Source organism: Triplophysa rosa, linkage group LG15 (assembly GCF_024868665.1).
Source record: "Triplophysa rosa linkage group LG15, Trosa_1v2, whole genome shotgun sequence".
NCBI lineage: Eukaryota > Metazoa > Chordata > Actinopteri > Cypriniformes > Nemacheilidae > Triplophysa > Triplophysa rosa.
This window is the reverse complement of record NC_079904.1, coordinates 1,984,409-2,010,091: the sequence shown is the minus strand read 5'-3', so window position 1 is coordinate 2,010,091 and position 25,683 is coordinate 1,984,409. Positions and strand designations below refer to the sequence as shown.

General features: G+C 38.9%; 2 protein-coding genes across 2 annotated transcripts; one reads left to right on the top strand and one right to left on the bottom strand.

The window, feature by feature from the left end:
* Positions 1-5,825: 5,825 nt before the first annotated feature.
* On the top strand, positions 5,826-7,398 carry LOC130566001 (homeobox protein OTX2-like). Its single transcript, XM_057353204.1, has 3 exons — positions 5,826-5,960; positions 6,113-6,264; positions 6,546-7,398. The coding sequence occupies exons 1-3, from the start codon at positions 5,864-5,866 to the stop codon at positions 7,062-7,064; spliced, it is 768 nt and encodes a 255-aa protein (XP_057209187.1). The 5' UTR covers positions 5,826-5,863; the 3' UTR covers positions 7,065-7,398.
* A 9,122-nt stretch (positions 7,399-16,520) lies between these two features.
* LOC130565894 (E3 ubiquitin-protein ligase pellino homolog 2) lies at positions 16,521-24,492 on the bottom strand. Its single transcript, XM_057353026.1, has 6 exons — positions 23,855-24,492; positions 20,374-20,503; positions 20,174-20,275; positions 18,543-18,740; positions 18,221-18,406; positions 16,521-17,310 (listed from the first exon to the last, which is right to left on the bottom strand). The coding sequence occupies exons 1-6, from the start codon at positions 23,926-23,928 to the stop codon at positions 16,711-16,713; spliced, it is 1,290 nt and encodes a 429-aa protein (XP_057209009.1). The 5' UTR covers positions 23,929-24,492; the 3' UTR covers positions 16,521-16,710.
* Between the last annotated feature and the right edge of the window lie 1,191 nt (positions 24,493-25,683).

The window sequence follows — 25,683 nt, the reverse complement described above, 5'->3', positions numbered from 1 at the left end:
AACATTAGAGAGAGAGAGAGAGAGAGAGAGAGAGAGAGAGAGAGAGAGAGAGCGAGAGAGAGCGTGAGGTAGATTTCCCCCTGGTCCCAGAGTCCCTGACTTTCGTTTTCACTGCTGAGAATGTCATTCCATTCCATTCAGTTTATATTCACAATGTCTTCGCATAATATAAAAACAACAACATCAATAATAATAGATGAGGAAAGATTATAAGGAAAGAAAAACGAAACATTTGAGTCTTATGTGATTTACCGTCATGTCACAGTGCAGTAGAAAGAGAAAAAAACATGCATATTGATTTCAATTTTAAATTGTTTGATAGATCAGTTTTCAACTTTAGCGATGTTGAATCTGATTTAGGTGTTTGTTGATTTCCTCAACTATTTCAATATATAAACAATTGGTATAATCTTGAGTTTTAATTCCTTAGACTATAATCTCCACTGTTTAAACCCAGTAAGGCAACCAGATATAATTCATTTATGCTTTGTATTTTAATATACAGTATTAAGAAAACACCTATTTGAAAACAAAAACAAAATCACCACACAGTGTCTATAGGACGAACAGCTGTGGGTATGTCACAGTATTACTGTAATTTAGATAAACCATTTTATACAATGGAAACATTTAGTTTTAATTAAATAATGTGTAAGAATGAATAGGTTATATGTGAAGAGATAAAGCCTTCCAATTTTTGTGCCGTTTATGACAGTTAGACAGATTTTCTACCACCAAATTCTCAATAAGTTCATGCAAGCATTTAACAAACAAATAAATAGGCCTAATAATAATTCTTCAAAAAAATTCTAACTTTTTAAACATTTTGCACTTGAGTTTCTCTGTAATTCTCACTACTGTACTTAAAGCCTTTTCTGTAATAATTGTTTTAAATGTAAATCAATGTACATTAAACGCTGTTTAAATGTATACTAATGTACAAATCATGATAAAAAAAAGATTTCTTTAAGTCACATTATGTCTCCGTCATAATGTGACAATCAATTTATTTTGTAGACGCGTAGCTGGTTATTGCGGATCAATAACCTCATGACATCAGACCTGCTACTATCTGTGGTTACGTCACAGACAACTTTAAACAGACTCTTAGGGTGTTTTCACACTTGGGACCACTTTAAAAAAAACGAACTCAGAACCATTTAAGTGGACCAAGAGGTGGACCAAATGAAAAAGGACCAAGTGTGAAAACGCTCTAAGCTGTCAAAGCATCAACTGACGGGCAACTCACATTGTGTGACGAGGGCGCCTCCTTATGGTCACAGGAAGATGACGCAGAAGTGCATTCAAAGAAAAAGTTATTTTTAGTCCGCATTCATATTTGAAATCTCACACTTAAATAAACCCTTTGTGGTGACTAGCGCATAGGGATGAGCCCTTTAAAATGGACAGCATTTTAAACAAAATTCACAAAATAACAGAATAACCAAAAACATACCTGACAGACAAAATAAAAATGTCTGTTCGAAAGAGCTGGAAATTAAAGTTCAACTCATTGCTCAGCAAAAAGGAGAAATGTATAGTAGTTAAATAACTTAAGTTGTTTAATAACTTAAATCTTAACGAAAACGTTTTTTTTTCTCAAACGATAAACTAGTTATTAAGCTTCTTATTACCCTTTTAATGCCATAGACCATAAAGACAATACACGAAGAGTTTAAAGAAAAACATTTCCTTTAATATTCTATTTAAAGTGCTACTGGTTCCCTGTAATTTTTGCAATTTTTATCTGCCTCAAGCTTGTGAACAGATTGGTTGCAGTACTGACTAAACACGTACAGGTGGCAGTATTTCACTCATGAGTTCCAGTTCATCCAATCTCTGATTGATTGGATTTACAAACTCACAGCCTGTGCTAGTTCATGCAACACTTTCTTCAACCATCTTTAAAACAAAGACCACATTTCAGGGTTTGAATTTTGTTTTGACCACTAATCATGTTTTCTTATAATAGTTTCAAGTGAGGCAGTAAAGTGTTTCATCATTTCAAAGTGAGAAAAACTGCTTTCTAAGAGCATCAGAAAATGAAGATGTTTTTGAAAGACACACAGATTAAGAGGGGAGAGTTAGGCTGGCACAATCACAATTTCTCACCCGTCTCGGATCATCCTCACGGCGCCAAACCAGCAGGAGGAGAGACAAGCAGGCAACAGCAGGCTCAGGGAGACTGCACAACATGAGAGAAAGAATGAAACACACATGAACACATGGAATTCAAACAGGACTGAAACTGTCACTGTGGTACAGTGGAAGAAAGATGTGAAGGAAAAATACTATTTTATTTATAAATGAAGAAAAAAACAGTGCGAAGACGATGAAAAACAGACAAGCCTGATGAGATGACATGACATGAGAAAACAAGTATAGAGGAGGGTCTTTCTCAGCTCTGTTATGGTTGATTCACATAAGCCACCCAACCATCTTCTTTAGTATGATAAACATTTTACAGCCTGACCATTGAGCTGTCACTCAGAGAGAGAGAGAGAGAGAGAGAGAGAGAGAGAGAGAGAGAGAGAGAGAGAGAGAGAGAGAGAGAGTCACATTACAAGCATACATAAGCAGTGTCTCATCCACCGTTCTTACAGCATCTCTTCACCTCCCCTACACTTATACAAATAATAGACATCTCTCTGTGATGGGGTTGGGGTCATGGTGTGTAGTGGGGGGATCGAGGCGGACCGTCTGGATCGTTTTACAGCCAATGGACCCTCGCCCCCCCTGTCTGCCAAACAATGAGGATTAAACTCCTCTTGTTCTGAAACTGTTTATAGCAGCACATTTCTCCCATCGAGCTGCTTCATAAACATCACAGATGTATGGACGCTATGGCCTGAAATGTTACAGACATTATAAAAGCCAAAAAACACATTGTTAAATAGTTAATCTGAGATTTGCTAGAGTTCCTCCACACCAGATTAACTACATTAATGTCTTTAAAGATTCCTCGGGGAAATATTGTTTCCATCACTCGCACAAACCCTCACAAAGAGAAACTGTTTACAAAAAGACACATCCCACAACAACAGGAATACAGCACTGGAGCTTCAGCACTTGAACTTCGTGTCATATTTATGCCGTGCTCTGAAACATCTTGAATTTCACATGGACGAGATATCACACAAGCTTGATCAGGCCCAGATATAAAAACGTTTGCAGTTTAGTCTTTTTGTATTTGTGTATTGTAGCAAAACTACACAGCGCTGAAGTCTAAAGAAGTCACAAGAATCTGAATACTCACATAACCAAAAACATTCTGCAATTCAGTGTGCTTGCAGTTTGTTTGCTAAAAATAACAACAAACACTGTGGCATTAAGACACATTTCTAAATGTGTCTGTTTAAGCTCCACACAGACACACAGACACACACTGTTTGGGGATGCAGGTAAACCCCTGTCTCTCCTCCTCACAACCGCAAACACACACCAGGTATCTCAGAAAGGGGTTCACCGGGCTTTAGGGCCCCCTGCTGACTCTGTATTGATATACATGCAGAAATGTGGATTTTCATTTACCACACACACAAGGCAAACTCACTGACACACAACTATTTGTGAACATGTAAATGCAAATAAATAATGAGGTCATTCTGCAGAAATGCTGGTAAACCATTCTTTACATGTTTCAATCTAACTATGATTAACAGAATTACATATCAAACGAATCAATTCATTGACAGTAAACTGCAAAGACACTGTAAATGAACAGGCTAACAGATTATGTCAATATGTCAATCAAAATGCTCCCCTTATACTGACATATTTATTATGCACACTGAAAATGATTTTAATAGATTTACCCTTCAGAGAAATAAAATGGCATTTTTATTGTTTTAACAGTGTATATTTGGAGAAACCGTTTCATTTGTAAAACTGATGTTATGTCATTAAGGACTCATTATGTTGCTGTAGTGTGCTCTCTTTGTCTTAATCACACACATGTAACACATTTGTCAAGAATAAAAGAAGAAGAATATAAATAAAACCATTTGAATGTGAATGTGAATTTTATCTAGCAGTGCAGTGTTGGCTTGCTCACCAGGAGATTTATTTATTCATTTATTTATTAGATATTATTTATTAGAATGATCTTGCTTGGTCTATAAACACCATGCACTGTGCTGTGTTTTTCTTATTTGCTCCTGTAAAGCTGCTTTGGAACAATGCACATTGTGAAAAGCGCTATATAAATCAAATTGAATTGAATTGAATTGAATCTGTATGAACAGGATCAACATTCTGAGTCTGGGGATTATCCTGTTTGTTCAATGACAACAAACTAGTTTCATTACTGGACTATACAAATTTACATGCGATTCAGTTGAGAAACGAAATTATGATCTATGTCATAATCAAAATTATGACAAAATTATTTTGTCGTTTGTTTAGTTTAATTCCTGAATTATTATTATCATATTATTCATAATAATTATATTATATAGCCTATTATGTTATATTATTTTACATTATATTGCAAGTAATCAGTCTGCACAGATTGCTGAGGGTAAATCTAGAAAAGTCTGACGAGTCTGTGAAACACGACGCGCGTGACGCAGATTAATCAACCGGAAGGAGTCGCGCGCTGGAGCGTCACCAGAGCGCGTGCCGTCCGCATCATTCATGGATTATTGAATGTATGTGAAGCGATCAGTAATAACTCTGTGTTTCAGTGACAGATTGAGACGGTGGCCGTTATGTCAGGCACACGTCCCACAACAACAAAAAAGACGTTGAACTGTCTGAAAGTAATTAATCTCCTTAGAGATGTCCTGCACTCTCCAAATTTTGGTATTTTAATATAAATTAAATAAAAGTTAGATTAATTCCCATAACTGCATTAAACAGTGTAGCGCTTCTAGAACATTTAAGATGTGTTTTTATTGTTCGTGTTTTTCAGTAGTCCCCGATTTCAATGATTTTACTGTTTTAGATGAACTCTGCTTGCGTTTCTTGCTGCAAATAAAAACATCGAAGAATTTCTAATAGATTTAATGGTTCTAGTGATAGGCTAACTGTGTTGGTTTTAATAAAACAAAATAAATTAAGAAACAGCTTTTTTCCAGAAGGGTTGGAAAATCCACATAATGAGAATTACAAATGCTCTATAACCTGTTGAGTTAAATAAGTGCAACCTTTCATTGTGCATATTAACTTTATTATGCCAGCATCTTAATTTCAAGCGCTTTTTTTGCATTGCATTGGAAAGGGCAACGTTGTAACAAATTGATACTTGACACATTACTTGCTAAATTACTAAATTACTAAATTACTACTCGACACTTTTTAAGAGCTAGGCTCAGCACGTCAATCTAATTACCGGCTACAATCAATTACGCACAATGGCCCCAGGAGTGTCAATAATGTCAAGCTGAAATTAAAATTTGCCTTAAATTTGATTGTTTCTCGCTAAGCTGCTCTTCGCATGTTAATGGCAAACTCATTAAATTGGACAAGTGGAGGCCCATTAATACAAAGAATGGAGAAGTTTACAGGTCTGCGTCATTGTTTTTCGCCAAAGGGCGCTTTGTTATCAGCAGTATTTATCTTATCCACAGTGGTCTTTGTCTTTGCAAATGACCCCCAATGAGGCTGTCTACTTCGGAGACAATTAGCTTGTCCTCAAATGTGTTGGCTATGTGAGCGCTCTACAAATGACTGGTGGTTTTTTTTGGGGAGGGGTTCCAATTATGATGTTGAGAAGACCCCCCCTCTCGCCCTAGCCAACGAACTAATTTAACAACTAGCTCAGCCAGTCATCTGCTATCATCGCTCGATATATAGAAGAGACTGCAGCTCAGAGGAGTGGCGACCACAGTCTGTCTACAACTTTCTTAACCAAAACGCGAATATGATGTCTTACCTTCAACAAGCACCTTATCCCGTCAACGGGCTGAGTTTAACTACCACAGGAATAGACCTGCTGCACCAGTCCGCGGCTTATACAGGTAAAGACAAACGCGTTTTAACATTTGGATAAATGCATTGACTTAGAATAACATGTATTACAAGAACACGGGTCTCGAATATTTTGAATTAAAATGTAAATGCAATAGGCAACATTTTTTAAATCACTCTAAACACAATATTTATCCCACAGCAACTCCGCGTAAACAGAGACGAGAGCGCACCACATTCAATCGAGCGCAGCTGGATGTACTGGAGACCCTGTTCACAAAGACGCGCTATCCAGACATATTTATGCGGGAAGAAGTGGCCTTAAAAATCAATTTATCTGAATCTAGAGTACAGGTAAGCAAACAAAATCAAAGGTCACAAGTCATAAAATGTGTTATTTAGAGTTTATTATATAGGCTACTAAAACATACAAGGTTTTCACGGTTAAACTTTTGGGCACTTGAGGTCTTCATGCGAAAAAAATATTCAAACAACTAAAGTCGTTTAATGAACAGTCCCTTCTTAACTGTATCAGAGAGAGCAATTTCGTTACAAGTTGATATTTAATACGTTACGAAAAAATATAATATAATTGTGCATGTACACTCACGACTCGCATTGACATTGTTGTGCAGGTTTGGTTCAAAAACCGAAGAGCAAAGTGTCGCCAACAACAGCAGCAAAACGAGAGCAGCGCGCAGACTTGCAACAAACCAGTAAAGAGCAAGAACCCTCCAGTCAGAGAAATGACTTCAAGCCCTTCCAGCACCTCCTTACCGGTCACATCCAGTCCGACCGCCGCAGTGTCCATATGGAGCCCCGCATGCATCTCTCCAGTCTGGGACCCACTTTCTTCCTCCTCATCTGCCAACATACAAAGATCTTACCCCATGACATACACCCAGGCGTCGGGATACAGCCAGGGCTCGATGTCTTACTTCAGTGGAATGGACTGCGGCTCTTATCTCGGGTCTGTGCATCATTATCCACTCACCTGTTCGGCGCAGGGTTACGCGCCCACGGGTCTCGGGTTCGACGCATCCTCGGACTGCTTGGATTACAAGGAGCAAAGCGCTTCGTGGAAGTTCGGTTTCAAATCAGACTGTTTGGATTACAAAGATCCGACGTCGTCCTGGAAATTCCAGGTGTTGTAAAATGCACAGAAAGTCTAAGAAAGTGAACTATCTTAGTCAAAGAACTCTTTCCATCGCAAATAACCTTTTTCGTAAGAAAAAAAGTGGATGTTGTGGACGTTGAATGTTCTTTCTGTCAGTACGCAGTTAAAATGAATTATGAGAATAATTGTGCAGAATGTGTTTGCACAAAGCGAACAACTTGAAGGCACAGAACTGGCCAGGTTTTATGAAAACCTCTTTGATCAATGCAGAGTTTTCAAACGCACTATTGTATTTATTTATATTTTGTAAAGATTTTGTGGTTTTTGTTGCGTATTAGTTTTGTGTTTTTATTGTTCTTCTGTATTGTTGTCTGTTGTAGGCTGATTAAATGTTCTCTTGAGTAAAACTATTGTATGTTCTGTTGACCATAAATTTGTTATCAACAGACTTGTAAAGTCAACTTTTTGAGGTGCAAATAGTTTGAATTAGATTGAAAACTGAACCCTACTTATTGCAAATTAGTTTTGCTTAATTTGATTCATCTGCAAACTACACACAGGGGCTGACTACAATACTTCTTTTGGGACGAAAAACATGTTCGTTTTCAAATCAACATGCATTATAAATCACCGGGACATTTATAACCATTTGGATCATAAACAGTTACTGGAAACGACGTAATAATTTCAAATATAATTTCACAATAAAAGTGAAGCGTCACAGGCTCACAACGATTCGTAAAAAACATTTACAATTAAATGCATTGATATTACAACTTTTATATTAAATGTAGAACTCATATATTCAGTCTTCAAACATAACTGAAACTCCCAATTATAAAATATATAGTCATATAAAAATACGGTGATTGTATTTTGAGATATTTGTTACGCGTAGGTGCAACAAACACAGTTTAAATCCTGAAACAAATAGATTTGATCTGAATCCTCTTTCTTTGTTTTCTGACGAATGTTCAAGTCAAACTTATGTAAACTTGAATAAAAGCAAAACGTTAACATGAACGAATTCAAAACGAAAAAAGAAATCATATGGTAAAAGAATAACACAAGGCTCAAAAAAGACTCGAGTTCCTACATTTAAGGTGGAAATTCGGACAGACTGGTCCAAAGACTTAATAGGAAGAGTGGATGTTTAATGGCTTTGCTGCTGGTTGTATTGTCAGGACTCAACAAGTGTCCTGCTGTGAGGATGATGTTATCAGTCATGGGCTAATAAACCTTTATAAACATTTATATGGAGTATTTTAATACACTGCAATTTGATGTCACTTAAAAATTTAAGGCAGCAACAAAGTGCTGGTATGGCATTATTTATGCATTTGTGTTTCTTTAATCAATTGGATCTTGGCATGGGTTTGATCACCACAAAGACGTAGATTTAATGCACGGTATATCACTTTTGTCTAGTAAATGTAATGTGAATTCAACTCACTTAAAGAATCACAAGAGCAGCTTGATTCAACCTAACATAATGGACTTCAGTGAAGATGATGTGAGCCACAACATTCAACTGAAAGCCTTTTAACTGTGGTTAGGGTGCTATTTGTCATCAAAAATCCAACAACGACCTGTTCACAAGTTGCAACAGCATGTTAATTAAAAGTATGAAACTGTTATTAGCAGCATGTGGACCGAAAACCTGCGGTACACCGTCCACCTGGACACACAAACACACCTTCTGTTCAGGCTATGTTTAGCCATTCTCTGCATGAGGAAACATGTTGCTCCTTAAAACGTGACTAAATGTGGGTAAATTTATCACAGAAATGAAGAACCTCATGTAGAGCAAACAGATGCAGTGTGAGAACACACAAGCAGACGGAGAACAAAAGGAGCCTGAGATAGTTTTTGGGCATCAACAGATTTGCCCACGTGTCTGTGTGATGGACTGTGTGTGTGTGTTTGGATGAAGGGTTTATAAATGCTGGCACGTGTGTTGAGATGCTTTCTGCTGATGCATGTAGACCTCATTATGTAGAGATAATAAACTCGTGTTTGTGTGTTTGCTCATGCAGGCAGAATGAATCAAGCACACACGCGTGACCACCTGCTCCGGGATTAGTGTGCACGCGGATTACATGCGTCACAATGGTAACACACTACTGCAAGTATGCCGTAAAGACAACAAAAAGAGTCTGAATGCTGCCCACATTACACCCTGACAATTAAAATAAACATGAAACAAAGCAACACACATGCACCCTTAACAAACCCCTGACAACTACCAGGAATTATTGATTAGAATTACAACATTGTGATTACAACAACAAGCGATTAAAGAACATCAGAAACCTTTTTAAATCACTTGTGTGCACAGATATTATCTGTGGGCGTGAATTGTACTGTTAGCAGTCAAGATATTATAAAAACATAAAAACCTAGAAAATATATTAATCATATTGTACCTTCATTTTCATGACACTTAAACACTTCGGAAATAAAAGGCACCAAATTGTAAAAATAAGAATGATGTATGCAAGCATTTGTACTTAACGACTTTATGCTAACACAAGGAAAATAGCATCAACAACAAAAAACAGTAAATAAAGTACAGTAAACATATTTAGAGAATATGAATAAATGTTTCAAATTTGAGGGGGTAAATCTTTATACTCCTAAAATAAGACTTTCACATCTTTATATACAATGGAATTTCACCTTTTGATTTTGGGATCAAATACGATCTGGGCATGAAATTTACAAGTAGGAAGAATCTCTTGATCTAAAATGTGTGTTGGGGATGGGGGGGGGCTTTAATGGCCTATTTTCAGACACAAACACTCCTGATGAGAAATGCATGATGAACGGGGTTGCATGAAGAAATGGTCTGAATGACAGGGTGAGGATTACATGCATTCATTATGACCTCAATAACAAAACCATGACTCACTGTGGCAGATAACTGCAGAAAAAATCAAATAGGTCTTTAAAAAAAACCTCACATTTTATACAGTTCCAGAAGTCATTCACACATGGTTTCACAGGCAACTCTTAAAACTAGTCCCAGATTAAAATGCTAATTTTTAAAATAATGTCTCAAGATGCACACCAGTAATGTCTCTAACTATACTATTTTAAAGCAATCACTTTGAATATTAAAATTTGACGAGGGGCTTGTTCTGGTTTAAGCTAAACCCGTCTGTGAAACTGGGCCAGATCGAGGGCGGTTTCCTGGACAGGGATTAGTTTAAAACAGGACTAGGCCTTGGTTAAATTAGGTTTTTAAAAACGTACTTTACAAAAAAACATTACTGGTGTGCATCTTGAGACAAAACAATCACACAGATATATTTTAAGATATGCCAGTGCAAGTTGTTTTCGATGAAGACACCTCTAACATTGAGGTTAGTCTGGGACTAGTCTTCAACCCTGTCCGGGAAACCGTCTCAGAAGGTTATGAATATCTGTATTTAGCTTTTGCTGGAATAAAATGCCACATCGTTATGGTTTATGTGGCTTTTTTGTTACATTGCTGGGAAAATGATAATGTTGGTATATTGTTTCATTACAATGAACCACAAACAAGCGATCTCTGAGAAAGTTACTCGGTGTCGAATAGGCCTACACTGCCATTCCAAAATACTTAGGGACTTGCAGACTTATTAATATTTTGTCCACAGTTTAGAATAATAGCAAACTTATCAAAAGAATGTGCCAAGTAAAATAAAACTAACTTTCAGAATTATGTTGTGACTAATGATATATTTGATTGTCTAGAATTTGTAGAAATGCTCATTTTATGCATCATTTTATCAAGCAGCTTATTGAGATCTTACATGAAGAATTATTTTCTGATTAAGTAAAGTTTAGTATTGAAATGAAAATGCGATGTTTGCACAATTATACTTTTGTCTACAAGACTAATTTCAGACATTGAAGAACACACTTTTAGATCAAACGATAGGTAGTCAAGAGAAACATTTCACTATAGTAAACTTGAACGTTTTTGTTATTTTAGAGACACTGAGAGAATCATTTTCCACTTTTCCACATCTTTTTATACAGATTTAGATTTTAATATCATTTTTGTGGAGCAACTGCGTCCTCTACTGGTTGATATTTGTTACAGTTTTAAGGACCTAAAAGTTCCACAGAATTCTTGTCGGCTTAATTTATGGTATATGAAAGGTATATGATTAAACACATTATTAAGGTATATGAAAAACACTGCTCTGCATGTATTTTGAAAAGAAAACTTTTATTCATGTTATGCGATTATCAGTGCACCTTGGGTTTGGGCATCAGTTTGGCCGGTCTGCTTTGTGAAAGAGCAGCCGTACAGGTTTATGTGCAGTGTGGCAGTGCTTAAAGTCTCCATTCTTATCTGAGAAAGATGTGATTTATTCAACGGGTCAAACACAAGGTGCAGCATTTTGACATCTCATTCATATAGAACACAAAATCTGACAAACCGTTTAATGACAGCAGATCAATCACATTTCAATCATTAATTCCAACTTTAATTATAAGAGATTCAAAGCATCCAGTGTGGGAGTATATCCAGAAGAATATACAAAAGTCCTACAAAGAAACACAGACCCTCAGGATGAAGACAACAGATCCAGTGTGTCATTTCTCAGGTCCGGTAAAGACCAGCGGGACAAATCTTTCCCAACCAGTCGATACTGAACATACAGCTACGAGTTTTGAATTTGCACTGGAAACGCCTCTCCTGGTGGCGATACAGGCACATGCACGACACTCTGCAAACAGACCCTGGAACTTGTGTAAACGTTGACTAGTGTAAACCTGAGCTGACCTGTTCCCAGGTCAAGAATGGGACAAGAACAGCATTTTCTGGAGGTTGTTTGGAAGACTACAAACTGTCCTTCACTAACACAAGAGCTGAATTTGCTGCTACACCACTTGAAGCATAGATTCTACGTAACGCACACTTCCAATTCAATTACACGTTCACCCAGAAATGAAAATTCTCTCACCTCGTATCTTTCCAAACCTGTTTGCTGTCACTTTTCCCTCGAACACAAAAGTCTTAGTTTGCAGATTTTGGAGCTAACAGATGTAGTTTCTATGAACTGGAAAAGAAGCACATGAACCGAATGTCTGCCCTTCACTGGGAAATTAAAGCATACAGGTTTGAAACGGGATCGGTGAAAAGAATTCTCATTTATATTTAAACTTTTCATTTACTGAAGGATTTGAGAAAAGAAACAGGGCCACTGCAGCAAAGTCCTGTTTGTAATGCCTTGAAAAAAGTGAAAGAATGGCACAACCAAGCACGCTCTGAATCTATGAACTAAAACAAGCGTGTGCACTGAATCAAGCGCGCACCGAAACAGGTGCCCACTGAATCTTTGAATCAAGCGCACACCGAATCGAGCGAGCACTGGATCCAATGTGCACTCTGAATCAAGCACACACTGAATCAGAACACACTAAATCAAGCATGCATTGAATCACGCATGCATTGAATCAAGAGCCCACTGAATCTTTGAATCAAGCGCACTCTGTATCAAACGAGCACTGGATCTAATGTGCGCTGCAAATTAAGCACATACTGAATCAGGAATCACTAAATCAAGCATGCATTGAATCAATAGCCCACTGAATCTTTGAATCAAGTGCACACTGAATCGAGCGAGCACTGGATCGAATGTGCCCTCTGAATCAAGCACACACTGAATCAGAACGCACTAAATCAAGCATGCATTGAATCAAGTGCCCACTGAATCTTTCAATCAAGCGCACAATGAATCGAGAGGGCAGAGGATCGAACTTGCACTCTGAATAAAGCATACTTAATCAAGCATGCATTAAATCAAGAGTGCAATGAATCTATGAGTCAAGTGCACACTGATTAAGCGAGGACTGAATCAAGTATGCATTGAATCAAGAGGGCACCGAATCAAGTAAGCACTAAATCTATAAATCAAGCACACACTGAATCAAGTATGCACTGAACAGAGCACAAACTGAATTAAACATGAACTGAATTAAGTATGTACTATATCAATAGTCCACTGAATCTACAAAAAAAGCGGCACTAATTAAGTGTGCACTGAATCAGCATGTACAGAGTCTTTGAATCAAGCGTGCACTGAATAAAGTATGCATGAATCAAGAGTGGACCAAATCTATGAATCAAAGCGCGCACTAAAATGAAGCGAGCACTGAATCAAGAGCTCACTGAATCAAGAGGGCACTGAATCAAGAGGGCACTGAATCAAGTATGCATTGAATCAAGAGGGCACTGAATCAAGTATGCATTGAATCCAAAGGGCACTGAATCAAGTATGCATTGAATCAAGAGGGCACTGAATCAAGTAAGCACCGAATCTACAAATCAAGCGGACACTGATTAAGTGTGCACTGAATCAGCACGTACAGTGTCTTTGAATCAAGCATGCACTGAATAAAGTGTGCACGAAATCTATGAATCAAGCGCACACGAAAATTAAGCAAGCACTGAATCAAGAGCTCATTGAATCAAGAGGGTTCTGAATCAAGCACTAAATCTATAAATCAAGCACACACTGAATCAAGTATGCACAGAATAGAGCACAAACTGAATCAAACGCGCACCAAATCTACGAATCAAGAGTGCACCGAATCAGAGCCTATAGAAACTTTGAATCAAGCAAGCCAAGAATCAAGCGCGTACAGAATCAGAGCGCACCGAATCCAGCTCTCACCGAATCTTTTTAATTAAGAGTGGATTCCCAATCGTGCAAACGCAACGTTAAGGGCACAGCACATACTTTAAAAAAGGTAAAAAATAATCCCAACTGCCCACGGTCATCGTTTCCGTCGATAAAAAAATAGGGTCTTAAACTGAGGTCTCTGCTAAAGCTTGTGAGGTAAAGTAGAGCATTTCTATATCTAAACCCTGCGATATAAAGCTTCGTCAAGTGCTTAGTTTATAATGTTCAGAGGTGCACAGTGCAGGCGCGTGACAGTGAAGCCAAATATATGAGTTTAACGTAACACTTCACAATCACTTTCATCAATAACACAGTCAGTAACTTGACCGACATCAGAGGTTAAACGTTATGCACTTATTGAAGAAAGCTTTTATCGAGCGCTAGTCTTTTGTCGAGTGAAAGAAGGAGTGCAGTGAAGTTCACCGGAGAACCAACTGAACGATAGCACCAGGGTGATCGGAGAAAGTAACCACTGGAATTGTACATTCATCATCTTGGTCAACAGATGGAGTACTGGGTATCTTCTCTGACTGAACACAGCGAGTCATTGTGTCATCGTTACCAGTAAGCTCTCCTGGACTCAAATCATATCATGTACATAAAATAATCGATATATATTTATAGAATCTATATACTGCTATATGTGAAACACCGTATATAAAACAATCTGACCCTGGGTCAAAAGTTAAGTAACACAGTCATGTAGAAAAATATGACATCTCGACGACTACGATACATACGGCGACTTCATTGAAACGCTAAAACCATCTATAAAGGAAAGAACAATATAAAACAAAACCACAAGGGCTAGACTTCTCGTGAGGTGTGAAGCCCTTCACGCGAAGGCCGGATTCAGCCATGTTCAAGGTATAAGCTATAGGAAGCACATGGCTCGAACCGTTTGCATCTCTCTGTGTAATCTAGTAGCTTCTATACTGTTTATTGCTAAAAAAGAAGTTGTACTTTCTAGCGTGTTGTGTGAGATCAGTCAATCGCGTCAGTCATGTACTGTGAAGGTGGCCGTAGGAGGGAGTAAGAAGGCAACCATCTTAGTTTAGCTCAACCATAGCATAACTGCGATCTTGCCATTAAAAGCCATTGAAGATGTGAAGGCCGTCACACCATAATACCGCGTTTCTTTGGACTCAAGGAGACGACTAAAGATTGTATGAAAAATCAACGCTGCCTTCAAGTCCTTCTGGGAAGTTTGCATTGGTAATCAAGTGATTATTTGTCTCTCTTTTTGCTTCGCAAAACACTAACGTTACACGCCACTCGCCATTTTAACTAGTCAAGCTACAAGTGGTTAGTAAAAATAAAGGTAGGGAAACTTCTCAACAATATAACATCGTATATTTTCATAGTAGGCTATATAGTTATGCAGTCATTTAGTGGTGACAGCAGGTGACAGGATAAACTTCAAAAGACGTTACACTAAATCAAACCCTAATTACTATTCAAAATCAAAATAGTAGAAATAAAATAATGAAATAAGAAGCTATAAATGATTTGTATCGGGAAATCATCTTTTTAAACTTGATCTTATGTGCATGAACTATATGCACAAACAAATATAAAATAAGTGAGTTTTGCTAAAATCAAATCAGACTCACCAACACTACTTTAGAGAGAGAGATCGACAAAGAAAGAAGAATAGAAACAGAAAGAGAGGGCGAGAGAGAAAGAGTTAAAGATCAAACACAAGAAAATGGGACATAAAAAATATGATCGAATTTGAACTGTCGTCAATCTACTGAAAAATGTAGTTAAGGTAGTCACTTTTTTTAGTGAGCTGGGGCCGAATTCATGAAACTGTCCTTAATGGCTGGAATACACTACAAGACTTAAAAACTGAAGAGATTTTTTTTAAACTAGACATCGTACACTTGCAGACTTTTTGAAAGTTTCAGATAGAAACACACTAACTGATCAAATCTGCAGACTGGCACAGACTTTCTGCAACGACTGAAAGTCTGAGCAAAAGTCTTGTAGTGTGTTTTAGCCTTAAGACAAAATATAGGATTGTTCTTAAGATAAATTATAGGAAGTTCGTAAGAATGTTCCAAAGTGTGATTCTCAAACATTTCTCAAGCTCTCAAATATTTTTTTAAGAACATCTATTTTTTTGTAAGAATACGCCTGCTCGTGAGGTAAACTATTCATCTATACAATAAACTTTGTGTAACAAGCACCTCGCATTCTTATGTGACGTGTTAAATGGCGTTTACGGTCTTTTAGCATGTTAGCAAGCGTTACAATATTATATTTTTATAATACTGTTAGTGTTACGACTAAAATATTTGTGACCCTCTCGTTTCGAGTCACTTCATGTAAAAAACACTGTTTTTAATGATGAAAGTTAAAGACAGTGAGACCTCATCATTATTATATCAGTATAAAAACTCCTCAATGCCAAGTAAACATAAAAATTAGGATTCTGGCTCAATGCGATACACGTCGTCACATGTGAAACAACCAAATACATGTATAAAATATACATGATTTAAGACAAACGTGAAGCCATGTTAACTTTAAGAGGACATTTACGTTTTGAGAATTTGGATTCTTCTTAATTCCTAAGTGCAAAAATTTAAGAACTGTCTTAGTTTTTTAGGGAATACATATCATCCCTACATTTTTTAGGATATATGGCAGTTACGAAGAATTTTCTTCTTAATAATGTTTTGTGAATCCGGTCCCAGTTTCCCAAATGTTAAAAACGTGCGCTGATCAATATATTGGTATACAAATTTGCATCTACTACTGTTTCTCAAGAAACATTGAAAACTCTTTTTTTCTGGTACATACAATCGTCTCATCCATCATTCTGACTTGAAGGCAGCATTACTCACCAATGCTGAGCGATCTGTGCGCTTAAAACAAAAATACATAATGCGAATTCACAATAACGTAATGTAAAACATTGGCACAGGCATCACGGTCAGAAATACAGCCTCTAGTGTAACTAACGCCCCCTCCTCCCCTCCTTCGGCCACCTTATCAATCAATGGGACCCTGGAAGATGAGGCGAGTGTAACCGGGGCCGCCCGACAGCGGGGCCGAGCAGAATGGGCACGTGGGTCGAAAGGCGTGGGTCCCGTGTGGCAGCGGCGTCTCCGCCCAATACCTGGCCGTCTTCTCTGAGCACACGTGACCGCAGGGCACAAAGGCGTGAGTGGGGGCACCTGCGTCCACATAGAAGGCGGGCTCGCAACCCAACCACAGGGGAACATAAGGCCCGACCGTCCGACAGAGAGGGCACTCCCGACGGCCCCCGGTGCCTCCGCAGGACCCTTCCTCTCGTTCCCGGTGGCGTTCGGGTCGCTGCCCCCAGTCGTGTCTGCCGTGGACGTGGCCGCAGGCTAGGTAAGCCCACGGCTGACGTTCCTCCAGACTGTGGCTGCGGGGGAGGCTGGGGAAGGCCAGCGTGCTCAGACCCACGGGGCACTGCGGGCGAGCGGCGTTCAGCTCCAGACGCAGGGCGTCCAGGTGTCGCAGGGTGGGTGCTTTTAGCAGGCCTTCAGCCGTGCGCCACAGCAGCGTGGCACCACATAGATCCACCAGAGAGCCGTCCTGCAGAGCGCTGCTTTCACCTTGAGCCTGTGGTGACACGAAAACACTGATGACCAAGACTCATCCGTCAGGAGAGGTGACGTCTAGTGGTTAAAGATCTGGGTTAGTAACGGAGCCGTTCATAAATTGCCAGCAAATGTTTGGTTACCCCAGATCTTTAACCACAAAACAATGACCTCAAAGGGATAGTTTACCCCAAAAAAAGAAAGATATTTGGAAGAATGTCAGTAACCAAACAGATTTCATCCACCATTGACTTCCTTGTATTTATTTGGCAGTAAATGGGGGTTAAGAACTCTTTGGTTACTGACATTCTTCCAAATATCTTTCTTTTGTCAAAGACATTTATGCAGGTTTGGAACAACCTGCCGGTGAGCAAATGATGACAGAATTTTCTTTTTTGGGTGAACTATCCCTTTAAAATTATACACAAAAAGAAAATATTGGATATAAACATGAATGAAATCAAATTAGCTTTCTGAATAAAGATCGGAGCAGAGAGACTTTACTGAACAGTTCTTGATCACCATTGACTATCATAGTAGGAAAAAACTGCTTTATACATTTCTTTGTTCTGTTAAACACAAAAGAAGATATTTTGAAGAATGTAGAACAGCAAACAGTTCTGGGGCACTTTTGACCACCATTGTCATTTCTCCTACTATGGTGTCCAAGAACTGTCTGGTTATAAGCATTCTTCTAAATATCTTTCCCTGTGTTCATCAGAACAAAGAAACTTATACAGATTTGGAACTCGAGGGGGAGCAAATGATCATTTTTGGGTGGAGTATCGCTTTCACAGCTTCAGGATTTAAAAGCTTCTTTCTAAAACCCTACCTAAAACACGTTTCCCTCTGTACTTTGTATCATAATCCTTAAATCTCAACATTCTTTTTGACAGAAACTACAACGTAAAGATCATGTTTATCACATTTACCAGCTGTCCACGCATAGGCCCGGATCTGGTCTCTCGGAGGGCGTAGACGTCCCCGCAGACCGATATCTCTCTCCACAGACCCTGCGTAGGATCTTCTGGAAAACCTTGAGGATGCATCACAAGCACCCCATTGGTCGTCAGTCCATCCATGTGACCATCCGGATTCTTCCATTTTGTAGCTTTTTCCTATATGGGAGAAACGGACCATAAAAAGTGAACTACATTATGACTCGTTTAACAAAACAAGAGGTCTAGCTCTCAGCGCTAGTTGTTCTCAGATGACAAAATATAATCTGCGAATTATTCCAGTGTAAATACCAACCCCGAGGAAGATGTTTTTGGAGGAATCAAAGCCAGCGGCGTAGATTCGGGCGGTGTACGGAGGGTTCCGGTCACACACCACCCTGCAGGCGAAGCGAGAGATGGTGCTGGGCGCAGACGAAGATTCTTCGCTCTCTTTTGAGCCGCCGGGTGTATCGGTCACCACAAAGTCTATAGGACTCTCAGTGGAGCGGCCGATCTGCAGAAGAAAAATATTTGACTGTCTCACAGACTGTTCATACCAAGGATGATCATTTTTTCAATCATTCTAAACTTAAGAGGATCCAAAAGATAGTTAGCGTTCTTATCTAAGCATACTAGAAAAAACAGTAAGTCACTATGATATAAGACATTTTAGTTATTCTTTAGTTATTAATGACAGATGAAAACATAATTTCTTCACTGCAAACAATGACATTCTTACTAAAGGTCTTTGCACATAAAGTCTGAAATGTTCGTATGCGTTTTTTCATATTTGGCTCTCGTTTGTTCAATGTCTCTGAATTGTTAAAAAAGGCCAATCAAAATGCTTGCTAAGGATGCGAAAAACGCAGAAAATCGAACCCGGTCCGAATTTTTTTATGACGGACGAAAATGTCGGAGGCAGTGTGTAAATGTGATTACCACACAACGTGAGGTCGTATTTATTTTTAACGTGCGGAAATTTTGGACGCAAATTTCGGACTCAATGTGCAATGGGCTTAAGTGTCTTTGTCTTGTTTTGTAGTACAAATATCTAAACATTCTTAAATCAAAATACAATTACTTGACAAGAAAAGTGACCAAAGATATTTGATAATAAGAAAAATAATAGGTAAAAACAAGCAAAAAATCTGTCCATGTGGTGAGAAAAATAAACTTGATTTAGATACTTGAGAAAAAGGTCAAACTAAATTCAAGATCGAGTTTTTTGCTTGTTTTTACCATAAACTTACTTAATTCTTACATTCTTTTTCATAAAACAAGACCAAATATCTTAGGTCACTTTTCTTGTCAAGTAATTGTATATTGATTTAAGAAGTTTGAGATATTTTCACTAAAAACAAGACAAAACTGCTTAGTAAGAATGTCATTTTTTGCAGTGTTCTTATTACACGGCTCGTTGGAATGCTTGATTCCGACTGGCCAGTCGTGACATTTGTGGGTTCGTTATTCCCAGATAACAACCTCTAAAAATCATTTTGACAGTTCTTTTGACAAATTAAATATAAATATCTCTTTTAATAACATATATGCCATTATATTTACAAATGATTACACCAAATTGCCTGTTCGTGACATTTGAATGTCGTTTCTTACCTTAAAAAAAATCGAAAGTAAACAGCATTTCCTCACGGAAGTTCTGCATTCGGTACAAATGAGCTAATAAAATATTTAATGTCTAGTTTTTTTCTCATGTGGCAAGTAGACGTGTAATAAGCGGCATAGTGTACAAGCAGCAACGGGAAAAAAGCCCCTTCAGTGCGATACAAGACAAGACCACACTGTCGGGCTTAATTCTGAGAACAACCGGCTGCCTGAACATGATCCCTTACATAACGTACGCTGATATACGTACAATAGAACTAGGAAGATGCTTCAAGAAAAGACGGTCAGCTCACATTTCAATCGATATTCAATCTTCCGGCTCACCTGGAACATGTCGGTGTTGTTGTCATGGCAGTATTCCACAACCACTGTCTGATTCCTGGAGAGAGTGAAGGAGATGCTGTGCTGACCCCTGCTGTTAACCGCCTGAAACAAAAGGTCACGCAAGTTTTGCAAACGGCACATGATGCACCTCAAGAGCTTAAACGGTGACGGTTAAGACGTCTTCCTTTTAAAATACGCACCTTGCTGTCGTGTGGGTTGCTGAGGATGTGCACAGCGCTCGGCTTGACGCCGTTGGCTTTTGCCCTCCTGAAAAGAGCAAAGCGGCTCCTCTTCCGACCGTGATCTCCGCCTGGCAGAGAGCCATTATACCTGAACGGGAGAGAGAAGAACGTTGGTTTGTCTTCTTAAACTCGGAACAATAAAAAAATGTTTTTTATTGACGCCATGAGCCTAAAGACTGTAGTGTACAGCTTTGCTTAAATATGTGATATAAATCAATATTGCTCATAAACTACCGATGAGTCTCACTTGAAGCGAGTGAAGGCTTGAAGAAGAAATTGCGTTCCTTACATCAAAATTGAATAAGATCTCTGTGAAAAAAAAATTTCAATTGATATTAACCGGTGGTTCTCAAGAGCTTCTCCGCAGATTCTAACAAGTTCTCTGACACTCCGACAAACAAACATCTGCCGCTTCCGCTGAAAAGTCAACATTATTCTCAAGCATCTGTTTCTTCTCAAAGATGAACAGCAATGTGATTCATACATGAACGGTTTTCTGTGGAATTCTCTCGTTCCACCAAACAGATGGAAAAAATTTCCTCGCACAGAACAAATGTGCTCACCCAAAACTGAGATTTCTGTCATCGTTTACTCATCATTGAATTCTGTCAAAGAACGCCCGTGTTGATCTTTAAAACAGGAAAAAGTTTAAGGGGGCAGTTCACCCCAAAATGAAAATCATTCACCCGCCCTGTTTGACTTTCTTCCTATTTTGATATTTTGAAGAACATTGGCAACCAAATAACATTGAACCTCCACTGTTTATAAACCATTGAAACCACTGAGACATTTCTCAAAAGATCATCTCTTGTGTTCCACTGAAGAACGAGTCAGATCCAGAATGACATGAGGGTGAATAAACGATGAAAGAATTTTGAGTTTTGTGTGAACTGTCCCTTAACACACAACAGACATTCACAGTTACCGACATCTTTCGCTCGAGTCTGTTCCTCATACAAAGAATAGTCTACAAGTTCAGTCTTTTTGCCAAAAGGAAATCCAGTCACACAGGTTTCGAGTTGTTCATTTTCCTACTTGGGAAAACAACACCGATAAGAGAAATTCTGTTGCCATTCTCAAGCCAACATGTGCCCCCCCCGAAAAGCATCTCCCATCCATGACTAAACCTTATTCTTACCAAGCTGCAAAAGTAAGCAGAAGCAAGTGCAGACATAAAAATAACCATCATTTGCATACGCGTGACGCCACGAGACACAAGACCTCAGTATGTGACAGAAAGACTCTTTTGTTTTCGCCGCAGCTATCAGTAACACGACTAGACCTGCAGCTGCATGCATGCCCAAAAACTTTCGGTTTCAAATGCAAGAGGACGCAGCTGCGTGCAGAGAACATTAAACTCCTGTGCTACTGATATCACAACCTCATTATTATGGGATACGTCATTATTATCAGGCCTCCATGTGCATTTGTTGCAGAGATGGTGCATTGTCCTGAACACTCACAGCCTGTAAAATTCTGGAACTCAGGTGCTGTAAACGCATCGACTGTCGACAGCGGTCAAAGTGCCGGTTCAGCATTGAGACAGGCTGCAGCAGAGCGAGGGTTCGCATGAGCGCGCACACACACAGACAGAATGAAATATTCAAACACCTTTACCTTTAAATAGTCCCATGCTGACCTGTCAGAGAGCAGATGTGTCGCTAGGACAGCAAATGGTGCAACACTTGACGCATTGACACCGTGGGTGTTATGGCTGACAGATAATGCATTGTTATTTGCGATTGATGGTGTAAATCGTCTTCACTTGTTTGCTGGCTTCTTGGCCGGGTCACTCTTGTAAGAGATTTCTTGGATCTCAATGAGTTTTTAACCTGGTTAAATAAATGGAATCATAAATGGAAGAGATTTGTATTATCCGCAAGTTCAAAATGGCTTTGAAAAGCAACAGCACGCCTCTCCTCAACAATCCCTCATGTTTAATTAACACTTGGAGATTTCTTTAAATGTTACCCAATGCACAAGCAACATTAATGGTGACGCTTGACTCAGCAAACACAAGTAATGATACTCCAGCGAGACCGCCAGAAAAGAAATGTAATAAAGATGGTCTTGTAGACTGTGGGCTAGATTCGCATTCTCCAGAGGCGTTATGAATACGAGAGCAAAGAATAACACAATATAAAGTTCCAAAAAAATCCATCACGCAGACAACAGGAAGTAGGCCATGGCGGCATTACAGAGTCACTGGAGTTTTCCTTCTCCTACAGATGCGAATCTGAAGCCCAAAAATGCAGATTAGGGTGCGATTAACGGCGAATCCGGTCAGATCAGCATGCACGGTCACCGCTAACATTTGGCCGTGCCAGCGAGGGTTGGGGGGCACATGAGGAGAGATGCATCCCGGGAGCAGGTGGGAGATTAACATCATTTAAATTCACTCCGGGACATACGCATCCCAACAGTCTCACTCACATCTAATGGAACGTGCGAACATTAAAAGATTAATTCAGCGCTCTCCAGAAACATTTCCTCATGTGAAGCATGTGACTGGAAACATTTTATGACTTCATTTCCTGAGTGGGTTTGTCTCACGCTCACAGCTTTCTAAAAGATACTCAAAATGGTTTTGTCTTCTGTGCCCAGTTTAACCATTTGACCGCTTGACTGGTTAACACAACGCTGTGTAGGAACACCGATTTATTACTATTAATATTACCATAGTTTTACTACAAATAAATACCAAGTTTAAACTACGATAATTGTGGTGAGAACATAGCAAATTTGTGGTTATTATTTGACTTCAAATTATGTCTGCTTTACCACAGCTTTACTGCAGACATCATGGTTAAACTAAGTTTATTGGGTGAGACTATCGTGAATTTATGGTGCCCATAAATGTGACCTACTACAAATCAAGAAAATGCCTAGGCTATTATAGATATTTTGTCCATTCACATATTTTTAACTACTGCGTAAAATAGCCACCCCCTACGAAAATTGGCCATTATTGATTACCATTTGTATAACCACACGTTTACCACAAATAGCATGGTTCATTTGAGCTTACTGTGGTTTAACAGTAACCATGTTTTTCATTTGTAGTAAAATCATGGTTAGTTTTCCTAAGGGATTATTTGCAGCAATTAAATTGTAAACGACATGATATTAAGAATCAAATCTACAGCACATCTGTCAAGCACTAGTTCACAACTTCCTCCTGTCACTTCAACCCAAACCCCGGCCTAAAAACAATACGATACCCTTCAGCACGACAGTGTAGTGGTGCTGATAACAATAAGGCTAATAATGTCACTTTAAATATGAAAAAACGCAGCTAGTGTGAGTAACACATGAGGATCAATGGTACAAGCGCGCACGCCTTCGCAAACTCGCGCGTAATGTTGCAACATTGTAACAGATGCGCGGAGATGAAAGCCGCACGCGATTATTGTAGCGAGTATGTGTGTGTGTTTCTCACCCGAGGATCACCAGTTCACCGTATTTCACCGGATCTTTTGAGCGGGCATGTTCGTCCTGATTCGGCTGCAACATGGGACTGGACACACCGTCACTCTGGTCCGCGATCGGCGTTACACGACCTGATCAAGTAGCGTTAGAAGTAACTCAAACTATTAAAAGCGACTGAACACGCGTGGAAATCCGCAATGCATGGCTCTTCCGCGGGTCCGAAGCGTAAATATTCGAAACGGATTCGCTCATCGGGTCCAAACGGCGGCGGCGGAGGAACAAGCAGCTCACGGCGGAGTGGAGCGAACCATCCGCGCGGCGGGGGCGGGGCTTCTGAAATCACTCAAATGTGTAACTGCTTTAAACGTCGTTCGTGTTAGTTATGGTTCAAGTGTCTCTTTTAGGTTTTTATAGTCCAGTGTCCAGAATTTACGACCGTGCAGGATCTTGGTGACGCGCGCGTGTTTTCGTTCATAAAGTCGCCCCCCTCTGATCTGAGTTGGATGACGTGTGCCGGATCGCCTTGAAGCATTACGTCACTGTACAATAGTGTCTGCTGTCTCACATAATCTGATCATCTGAAAATGTAATAAAGAGGAAACTAAATATAGTTTAAAAACTGTGTGGAGCTGATGTATTGATATATTTAAGTGGTCATGAGCAGGATATTCCTTATATGTATTGTTTATTTGATTAATTATTAATCTTTTATTAATATTAATACATATCTGTTTTGTATGCATTTGCTTTAATGTAAAGCGACTTGCAAGTGCATTCAATTGATACTTTTTTGTGTTTCCTGGGGATCGACCCATGACATTGACTGCATGCTGTCTGCTTTGTTGATTTCAATTGGAGTACACCAGATTAACATGTCACTGCAAGTTGTACATGTTCACAAAGTGTATGTGACAAATAAAAATCTTCAATCTTGAAACTTTTTCCTTTTGTAAATGTGCCTCGGGTGACCCTTCTGTATTCTAATAGGTGTTTGAAAGATTTCTCAAAATGAATGTTTTGATCAGTTGGCTTTATGTCCTTATCCGGTTGTACAGCAGAGATTCTGCTCACATTATGAGCATCTGGACTACATTATGTTTGCCGTCTGTGTGGCTTCAGATTTATTATATAATGTAAAAGAGTATACAAAGTGACATTTCCTCATAGCCCTAGGCATCAACACATGTAAATATTCATGTTTTACTTCTTTGTTAACACATGATCACTGTAAACAAATATTCAAACACGGATCAGTCACTCTTGAATCATAAACCGATGCTGCGTTTGATTGTACCTTCTGTCATTCCTATCATGAGTTATACTCAGTGTACACTTCACTGTAAAAAATGCAGAGCCAAACTCACAATTTTCTAGTGACTAATGACGGACCACCCCATGCCCCTTTAATATACCTCAATATATATGCTTACAAAATGTTTTTTGTAAGTGTACTTTCCTTCTTAAAGGGATACTTTGCCTAAAAATGAAAATCTTGTCATCTTTTACTCACCCTCAGATTGTTTCAAACCTGTATAAATTTCTTTGTTCTGCTGAACACATAGGTATAGATATCTGGAAGATTGTAAAATCTCAGACCCCCCCCCAATTGACTCCCATAGTATTTATTTTCCCTACTATGGCAATAAATGGTGGGTGAGATCTGACATTCTTCCAAATTTATAAAGATTTGGAACAATCTAAGGGTGAGTAGATGATGACAGAATTTTCATCTTTGGGTGAAGTATCCCTTTAAGTGTAACGGTGACGTGATATTCCTATAAAAAACATTTCAATATAAAAATATTGTTTTATATTACACATTAAACAAATAAATTCATT